This window comes from Prionailurus viverrinus, chromosome A2 (genome assembly GCF_022837055.1).
Source record: "Prionailurus viverrinus isolate Anna chromosome A2, UM_Priviv_1.0, whole genome shotgun sequence".
Taxonomy (NCBI): domain Eukaryota; kingdom Metazoa; phylum Chordata; class Mammalia; order Carnivora; family Felidae; genus Prionailurus; species Prionailurus viverrinus.
Window position 1 is genome coordinate 152,738,982 of NC_062562.1, and position 10,617 is coordinate 152,749,598.

Genomic DNA, 10,617 nt, shown 5'->3' on the forward strand with positions numbered 1-10,617 from the left:
TTTCCTAACATGCCTTGTAATTCTGAATCGGGAGGTCTGGAGTCAGCCTGAACATCTGCATTTTGTGTAATTATAACAAGATATATTCATAATGGAAGCATTGAACAGTATTCTGAAGCGTATGATATCAAAAGTAAATGATGCTTTGTAAGTGCCTTTTCCTTGGAGCAGTAACTGCCACCTCGTGTATAATTTCGGAAGGCAAAATGGTAAGTGGCATTTCATTAACATCATTACCTTGATTACACTCTTCAATGTTTCCTCAAGACCTACAAATTCATTTCATGTATGTAATCGCCTTTCTGCTTAATTAGAACTATATTCTATAACATTCTGAGTCTTGCTGTGATCATATCATCTTCTAACCGTATAACTTTCCACAACAAGGCCAGAACACATATCTACCTCTGTTTTAACAGCTGCATACTATTCCATTGTAAGGGTATTCCATCATATATTTAACCAATCCTCTGTCAGTGAGTTGTTTTTAATATTTCTAGGGGGTTTTTCTACTGTAGCATTTCTGAATGAGCATCCTTGAGTAGACCTTTTTGCGTATCTTTGTAACGATAGCTGCAATGTAACTTCCTATGTGTGAGGCTGGCACCAGACTTTGGTGATATTATCTGAAAAATGATAATTATGTGTTTATTTAAACACTGCAGGGTTTGGCAACAGAAAGTATACTTGGTTTTAATAATTGCTTCTTTAGCAGCCCATCCCTACCCCCAGAGCACATGCCTCTCAGAGGTAGGGACCTTGTCTTAATCGTCACCGAATATCCCGCATACATCAAATGCCTAATCCAGAGAAGTTGCTCGATAGGAATGTGAGGACAAAGTGAATGAGTAAATTCTTAAACAGGTTTGTTCCTAGGCTCATTTTTCTGATTGACTCGATATGTGACCTTATATAAATTACTCTTTCTGGACTGCAGTTCTCTCTTCTGACAAACAAATATAAATCCTAGCCTGACTGTACCAAATATTTGGCAGGAAGAACAGTAGAACAATAAATTTGGTGGTGACTTGAAAGATAAAACATTCAGAAAATTCATGTGGTTATCAATACACATTTAATAAATGACTTATTTTGCAGGATATAGAATATTGGAAATGTTAGCTATGTGATACTCACTACAAGGGCAAAATGGAGATCAGAGAAGAATAATTCTCATTAGTGGAAGTGTACTGGCTAATTCGTTATTATTATTATCTTATTTTGGTTATAATCAGTATCAGTATTATTATGAAAAAGGCTTACTTAAAGCTACCAGATGGAAAGATGCTATAGACTATAAAAGTCACCCACTCCACACTGTAAGTTTTATGCTTTCTTCCTCGCATTGGTTTATTAATTTTTATGTCTATACCAGAAACCTCTTGATGCTTTGGAAGGTCTTATGTATAATCCTAGTTTATTTAGTTTAATCCATCAGTAGTATACTCAGCTAAATTGATTGATGACAGACGGACAGACAGATACCACATCTAGGTATGGATGCTTTCAAAGTGTTTTCAGACTTCAAATACATTGCCAGCCTGAAAGGATCTTTCGCATCCTCCATTTAATGTCTTTGCTTTTTATGTGGGGAATCGGGGCAGATAGGTACAATAAACATGGAGGGGAAGAATGAGGATTTTTGGAGAAAAAGTCGTGGTTCAAAAGGAAGAAATCTGATATATTTTAAAGCAATGTTTATGTCATATCTGTTCATTCTTTTCTATGTCCCTGCAGGTTTCAATGCGTGTTTGGCTACTTGGCTTCTGATTGAGAGAACACAAAATGAATAACTCAACAAACTCCTCTAACAATGGCCTGGCTCTGACCAGTCCTTATAAGACATTTGAAGTGGTGTTCATTGTCCTTGTGGCTGGATCCCTCAGTTTGGTGACTATCATTGGGAATATTCTGGTCATGGTCTCCATTAAAGTCAACCGCCACCTCCAGACCGTCAACAATTACTTTTTGTTCAGCTTGGCCTGTGCTGACCTCATCATTGGTGTTTTCTCCATGAACTTGTACACCCTCTACACCGTGATTGGCTACTGGCCTTTGGGACCTGTGGTATGTGACCTTTGGCTAGCCCTGGACTACGTGGTCAGCAATGCCTCGGTGATGAATCTGCTCATTATCAGCTTTGACAGGTACTTCTGTGTCACCAAACCGCTCACCTACCCAGTCAAGCGGACCACGAAAATGGCAGGTATGATGATTGCAGCTGCCTGGGTCCTCTCCTTTATCCTGTGGGCCCCGGCCATTCTCTTCTGGCAGTTCATCGTAGGGGTGAGGACTGTGGAGGATGGGGAATGCTACATTCAGTTTTTCTCCAACGCCGCTGTCACCTTTGGTACCGCCATTGCAGCCTTCTATTTGCCTGTGATCATCATGACTGTGCTATACTGGCACATATCCCGAGCCAGCAAGAGCAGGATAAAGAAGGACAAGAAGGAGCCTGTGGCCAACCAAGAGCCAGTTTCTCCAAGTCTGGTACAAGGAAGGATAGTGAGGCCAAACAACAACACCACACCTGGCAGTGACGGTAGCCTGGAGCACAACAAAATCCAGAATGGCAAAGCCCCCAGAGATGCTGTGACTGAAAACTGTGTCCAGGGAGAGGAGAAGGAGAGCTCCAATGATTCCACCTCAGTTAGTGCGGTAGCCTCTAATATGAGAGATGATGAAATAACCCAGGATGAGAACACAGTCTCCACTTCCCTGGGCCACTCCAAAGATGAGAACTCGAAGCAGACGTGCATCAAAATTGTCACCAAGACCCCAAAAGGTGACTCATGTACCCCAGCTAATACCACTGTGGAGCTAGTTGGCTCTGCAGGTCAGAACGGAGACGAAAAACAGAACATCGTCGCTCGTAAGATTGTGAAGATGACGAAGCAGCCTGCCAAAAAGAAGCCTCCTCCTTCTCGGGAAAAGAAAGTGACCAGGACGATCTTGGCTATCCTGTTGGCTTTCATCATCACTTGGGCCCCGTACAATGTCATGGTGCTCATCAACACCTTCTGTGCACCCTGCATCCCCAACACAGTGTGGACAATTGGTTATTGGCTCTGTTACATCAACAGCACTATCAACCCCGCCTGCTATGCACTTTGTAATGCCACCTTCAAGAAGACCTTTAAACATCTTCTCATGTGTCATTATAAGAACATCGGCGCTACGAGGTAAAAACACCTTTGTAGAGAAGGAAGGTGGTCGGGGGAGCTTGGGAAAAAGAAAAGGGATAAAAAAAAAAAAAACCTCCCAGTTTTAAAAATCTCTGCCATTGCACTTTATAGTCTTATTATGGAATGTGCAATTAAGGAGCCCGACAGTGACACTTTTATCGTGCCTATGCTCCAGTTTGAGAAACCCACACCTTATCAGCCCTGTCAGTTTCAGAGCGATGAGACCATGAAAGAGACATTTTGGAATTAATGGATTTAAGGAACAATCCACATGTTCTCGTACTCTCTTGAAGAAGGGCTTCTGAATCTACAGTTTTATCTCTGCACAAGAAGAATAATAACCTCGCTCCTTTTTATTCCCATTTTTTTTTTGTTCCCGTGTGTCCATATGAAGATGAAATTCCACAGCTAACATGGAGACTTAAACATAAAAAAAATAGACGTTACACAATGGACAAGTGAAGGAAGAGGATCAAAAAAATATATATAGAAATGGTCTCCATAGTGTTAAGTGCTAAGCATATATTATTCTTTTGTTACAGTTTTATTTGGAGAATTGCGATGTAATCAATGCTTTGGATTTTTTTTTTTTTTTTTACCTTTCCCTCTTCCCACCATCAAAGGAAAGCAAACACACAAAAACCCCAACTAGACCATAACATTATTTTTCTTATTATGGCACTGGTTTTTGTACATCCCCATTCTACATTGTGTAAGGACAAAATCTGCAAGACTTTTGCTAAATACAACCAGAAACAGCCATGAACATGGGCATTTCACCCCTGCCCACTGTGTCCTTTGCATTCTGTGGGGATATAAAAGCCTATAAAGTGTTAGTTTGCTTATGATCCTGTAGGTGAAATGTTTTCACTAATCTGGTTTTCTCCTAAACTAGTGTCTTAAGTTATTGGGCTAGCCTACCTAATACATAAACATGCTTGAGAACCAAAGTCATTTTTTAAAGTGAGGTTTTGTCAAATTAAATAGTGGTCGTCTTTAGTTGGAGAGAGTTTACTGAGGCCAGATGAATTTTGAAATAAGAAAATAGAAGACTGAGAGGGCATTCTGTTTTCAACCTGAATCTGCCTGACCCATCTATGAGATGCTAACTTGTAAACCATGAACTTCTGGCCTTTGTCAGCGGGAAGAAGCTGCTTTATTCATTTGGAATCGTAAGTAGGATTAGCATACTCTGGTGGCACCAATGACTTCTGGGTCACTCCCAGGAGAATAAGACGTTCTCTTCAATGCCTGCTAACAAATTATATTCAATTTATAGTCCAGTGAGGTTTTTTATAACCATCCTATATCCCACTGGAGGAGGAAAAAAATAGTTAAAAAACATTTCCTGGAACCACATGTTCCATGTTCCTCAAATTGTCAATTCTCTTTAAAATTTTTTAACTTCAAAAGTCTGTCCATAGAGGTAATCTTTGTGGCAAGAACGTAGTGGATAACTAACAGAGGCCAAGTGAGATCAGAAAACTGTGAGGAAGAATGCAGGTAGCTGTGCCTGTGTCCTTTCTCATTGTTTCTTTAATTCTAGACCATAAAAAGTCCTATCAGGAACTATTACTAGCCAAACGGTAGCTTGTTGTAGAATCTTGTCCATGTAGAGACTTTTCATTTCGTACCCCTCATAAACATATGATCGTATTGATCCACATTTAGCTGTGTTTATCCCTCAACTTTCTTTCTTACTGTATTTGCTATAGTCTTAAAATCAGATTTTCTGAAGACGGCCCAATCAATAGAAATCAAGTTTATAAAACCCACTTCAGATTTCATATTTTGCATTTCAAATGTATGGGCCTTATGCTGTCTTGACCAGTAACATCAATGTGAGTAGCATGTTTAATTTGTCAGTATTAAACCTTAGCACTTTAGAGTTGGTGTGTGTGTGTGTGCGTGTGCGCGTGTGACTTGCCTCACTGATGGCATCTCAACAACTTTGAGAATTAAAAAAAAGCACAAGGTAAACAATAAAGAAAGGACAGTCAGTAAGAGTCAAACTGCCCACAGTAGTTGGATGTAACTTACCCTTTATAAAAATAACTTCTTGTTTGAATAACTTCAGTCACTCCCGCCCATAAACCTTCTGCGTGTACACCTATGGCATCAGTTCATGCAGATTCCTTTACTCCACAGTTACTTCAATGTAAATGTTAAATCCGTATGTATTTTTATTTTATTTCTTCAAATTAGTGAATCAATTGAATGGAAGGGACATCAAGCCAATGGGCTGTTTGGTTGGCTGTAAACAAAACGATGGCTGGCTGAATACTTATTAACTTGTACTGTTATGATGTAGATTCAGCTTTAGTTGGGATGAACTCTTTGGATTCAAGGATTCATGATTCTGGATTTGGGTCTTTTTGGTCTGCTCTAACAATTCAACTCACCATGAATCAAACTGCCTCTTACTCTTCATTGCCATCACACCCTCCCTTTCTTCCTTCTATTCTTGATCTTCGCCATAGCCACCACAACCTTGTTGAAAGAGAAACCATCGCGCATTACAGAAAGGAAGTGACTGTAGACCGACACATCGTGAAAGCTTTGTCAGCTGGAATCAGAGACATGGGAAGAATACTGAAAATGGTAGATGATTAGAAAGATATGGAGATTGTATTCAAAGGTTTGCATTAGCTATGGCTGGATTTGTCTATTTCAGTGGCTCTCACACAGGAACAGTTTTGCTCCCCGGGGGACATTTCACATTGTGTGGAGACATTTTGGGTGGTCACAACTTGGGGGAGAGCTACTGCCATCTGGCAGATAGAGGCCAGGGATGCTGCTAACAGCTTTCAGTGCACAGGCCAACTTTCCCTCACATACACAACTAAGAATTATTTGGCTCAGAGTGTCAATAGTGCCAAAGCTGAGAAACTCTCATCTGTTTTAAGGAATTCTAGAGCTTGCTTTGTAAAAACAGGGAAATAATCCTGTATCACTATTAGAATATCAACGCAAATTGCTCACCTGTTTGTAAAAGGTAATTTTCACCAATTGTGTATCAGACGTTGTCACCCATGAGTCTGTTGTATGTGTAATTCACAGATTGGGAACACGGGAGACAGATATCTACACATCCAAAGTCACCAGACCATGCACGTAGCACATTGTTTCCAACATCTTAATGTCCCATCACGATTCCCATAGAGTCCAGTCAGTTGAGGTTGCCGGTAATTGACCATTAAATGGTTGGAGTTGATGTGGTCAGTTTCTGTTGGAGCTGCCATTTTTTCTTTCAGAAACATCAGGAGTCTCTTTCAGAAACAATATGATTCATCTCTGTTATTTTCACTGGAAAGGTAGATAGCTGTCAAGAATTTCTTCTCTCCTCAAAGCAATAATGTAAATATTCCAGAGTGGTCTTATAAGAAGAGGAGATTAAGAATGTCAAAAAGCCAGTTCATTTCTTTAAAAAAAGAGAAATGATCACCCCTTTACCAGATCACATTAATTTAATACCAGCTCCCAAGGGTTAGGACAAAGTCACCAATATAATAAGTCACATGGGATAAGCTTTCCCATTTGAGTGTGGAGGCTGGAGGACCCACATACTTCTTCTCTTTGTCCATTCACTGCTGTTTTGATCCTGGAGATCTGACATTGGGGAACATGGGAGTTCAAAATGATGGCAACATATACTTAGAAATGCGATCTACTGTTATTTTCTCTTAGTTCATTGGTAGTTGCCTTCTCCCAGTTTGATAATCTCCCTTTCAACAACCACAGCACTGATGTTGCAAATAGATTAGGGAAGCACCCAAAGCTGGATGAATTGTGCCAAGTGTATTTTCAGCATGTACATACAATACCACGCCTCTTAAATATGCTTCTTTTAAAAGGGTGCACGCTGCAGCATGAACTGTGTGCGTATTTAATGTATCTTTCTGGAATATGCTGTGTGCTTAATATACATATTCTATAAATAAAGTAATGAAATGTATAATAGAAATACATATTTCTGTATGCAAATAAATATATTATACACAAAATCTTAATACGCAATATGGTATATGTTGCTTCAGAGTAACAAGACTAGGTTTTGTAGGCCCAGTTTTTTAAAGTAGTTTTGGTTTTTGAAGGAGAGGGTTTGAGAACAGCCAAAATCCTACCCGTATTACTGTTAAGCTGTTTTATAATCTTTGAAAGCATGGCACTGGCTTTAAATATCTCTTGGAGGAATATATTCATAAATCTTGGCTGGTGTCACCCCACATGACCAGAATGCTCTTTGCTCCTGTGCTCCCGACTGGCCTGTGACTAGAATCTTTCTGGCTGTTACTGTTCCAACAGCTGTGTTGATCTCACGTCTGATTGCCTGATGAGATTGCAACCAATTCATTGACATACAGCTTTGCTCTCCTCCAAGTTAACTGATTTTAGTCAAATAAAAAATAATCATGCAAGGAGGAAAGGATGACCTTCAGAATGTTTTTCATTCTGGAAAACAGGTAAAAAGTTGTACAAGCACTGTATTTTATGAGCCACTCTTTTCAGTTTGAGCCCAAAACAGCATCCCATACATTAAATGCCAGAAATTTCTAGTGTAGTATGATACTCCAAGTTTTCTCCAAGAAATTATGAAATAGGTGCCTTCTTTTTTATTTTTAATTTCAACTTTTTTTAACGTTTATTCCTTTTTGAGAGACAGAGAGAGACTGAGTGAGAGTGGGGGAGGGGCAGAGAGAGAGAGGAACACACAGAATCCAAAGCAGGCTCCAGGCTCTGAGCTGTCAGCACAGAGCCCGACGTGGGGCTCGAACTCACGAACCACAAGATCGTGACCTGAGCCGAAGTCGGAGGCTTAACCGAGTCACCCAGATGCCCCATAGGTGGTTTGTTTCTGAATGCCCTACATTTTCTTTATAGCACTTCTTTTCCTTCCCTTGTTACCGACTCAACTACCCACGTTCCCCAGAACATTTTCTTTGGCTCATTAGCATGAGTTCCTAGTTAGCAATTACTGCTATGATTTTAATGGATCCTGGGCACGCCATCCCAAGAGACACTTGCATTTTAATAGAAGAGCATAAGCACCGAACATCTCAAAGAGTCCTATTTATCGTCTTTAGTTGCCAAGGTATGCAAGGTGTTCAGTGAATTCTAGTTTTCTATGAAAATTTTATGACCTGCTTCACCATCTATACACTTCCTAAATTTTACCTGTTATTCCATAATCCACCCGGGTGCATTGTTGCTTCTTATCTGAACCAAAATCATCTCTAGAAAAAAAACTGAGTTTTCTGTCAATTCTCATTAGTGTCTTATTGTTCCAGTGAAATGTTCTCATTACATTTTTTAGAATGTGATTGCATACTGTATCGATGAATTGTCAAATGTTATTCCTTACGAAGTGGTTGCAAATGCTGAGGCAGGAAAAATATCTTACCATCACAAAGGAAGAATTTTCCACATTATAACACATGTCAGTCTTTTTTGATCAAAAATTGAAGCAACAACATGGTAAGTTGTGGAATGTACATACTTATTAAGTAAGTGACATTCTATAAATTCTGTTCTTTGGCTTCCTAAACACACACACAAGTCATGGGAAATGACAGAGAAAAAAAGTCATCCATTTTCTTTATTTGCACCATTTACCGTGCAGCTCATCTGAATCCTTACACTGGACCTTTGCTGGAAACATGCATGTCCTCGGAGAGCTTGTTGAAGGATTTTTTAAAATGAGTATCTTTTTTGGAGTCATTATTATTGGAAGATAAGGGATAGTGTTAAGGGATAAATTGTGTGCATGCATCCAGGAAGAATTAAAATAGATTGCAGAGCCAGTTCAAATCTGGAAAAGAGTTGAGCTATTTGTACGAAAAGACAAACATTACGTATGATTCAACTGGATGCTTAAAGCAATTTTCTTCACACTGGGAATCTTACTCTTCCTACTGCCTTTGTATAGAGAGCAGGTGCTTACATTTGTGAGGGCACGAGTATCTTTGCCAGGGCCTTTTATATTTTGCCACATGTCAAACTTCAGCCTGATGTAGAATCACCTGCAGATTGTTGGGCCTCACCAGTAGGTCTGAAGTGGCGTCTGAGAATTTGTGTTTCTAACAAGTTCCCAAGTGATCCTGATGGGAACCACACTTTGAGAACAATTACCTTCTTTGATCTAATGAAAATTTTTACCAAAGCATTATGATGTCTTCGCAAGACGTCTGTTACTAATGGCGAAAACATTACATTTAACGAACTATCCGCAGGAGAGGATACTTTTTCTTGGACGTAAAGTTTGTTGCTTACTTACAAACAGGCTGTTCGTATTTTCTGTCTCTTCAGAAACTTTTAGTGCGATGATCTTAACACCAGTGATTAAAAATAACCATATTGATAAATTTACTTGAGGAACCATTAACATATCAAAGTTTAAAGGTAAATATAGCAGAAGCTTGAATTCTGTGATATCTCCAAATGCATCTTTAATGTTTAAATTTTTTTTCAATGTTCATTTATTTTTGAGAGAGAGAGAGAGAGAGAGAGCACGAGTCGGGGGAGGGGCAGAGAGAGAGAGGGAGACACAGAATCTGAAGCAGTCCAGGCTCTAAGCTGTCAGCACAGAGCTCGACATGGGGCTCGAACCCATGAACTGTAAGATCATGACCTGAGCGGAAGTCGGAGGCTTAACTGACTGAGCAACCCAGGTGCCCCTTTAATATTTATTTTTGAGACAGTGTCGGTGGGGGAGGGGCAGAGAGAGAGAGGGAGACCCAGAATCTGAAACAGGCTCCAGGCTCCCAGCTGTCAACACACAGCCCAATGCGGGGCTCGAACTCACAAACTGCGAGATCGTGACCTGAGCTGAAGTCGGACACTTAACCGAGTCACCTAGGTGCCCCACTTTAAAAATGCATTATATGGGGCGTCTGGGTGGCTCCATCGGTTAAGCGTCCGACTTTGGATCAGGTCACGATCTCGCGGTTCCTGAGTTCGAGCCCTGCGTCTGAGCCCCTGCTCGTGCAGGCAGCTCAGAGCCTGGAGCCTGCATTGGATTCTGTGTCTCCCTCTCTCTCTGCCCCTTCCCTGTTCATGCTCTATCCCTCTCTGTCTCAAAAATAAAGCATTAAAAAATTTCTTTAAATGCATTTTATTATAGTCTCCTACATATATTTTTGAATAGTCTATATATGCAAACACATTCTCCTCTTATGAGTATTTAAAATGAATCATTCCATTGTTCTGTTAAGAAGTAATGTTAAATAAAAAATATTTGCATTCTAGAAGGAATTCTTCAACCTCTTAACACACACACTCATGTACATAAACACATATGCACGCTCATATACACACATGTACAAATACAAACACATAAACACAAGTTTCACCTTAAATATCTTGACTGTGCTCAGAGGCATAACCTTCCCACTACTTTCAAAAGCATTTGGAACTCAGCTAGATGAGACATTGA

At 39.9% G+C, this 10,617-nt stretch overlaps 1 protein-coding gene across 1 annotated transcript; it reads left to right on the plus strand.

Annotated features, from left to right (window-relative positions):
- The first annotated feature begins 1,785 nt into the window (after positions 1-1,785).
- On the plus strand, positions 1,786-3,186 carry CHRM2 (cholinergic receptor muscarinic 2). The gene has a single exon (XM_047849904.1). The coding sequence runs from the start codon at positions 1,786-1,788 to the stop codon at positions 3,184-3,186; it is 1,401 nt and encodes a 466-aa protein (XP_047705860.1).
- The last annotated feature ends 7,431 nt before the right edge of the window (positions 3,187-10,617 follow it).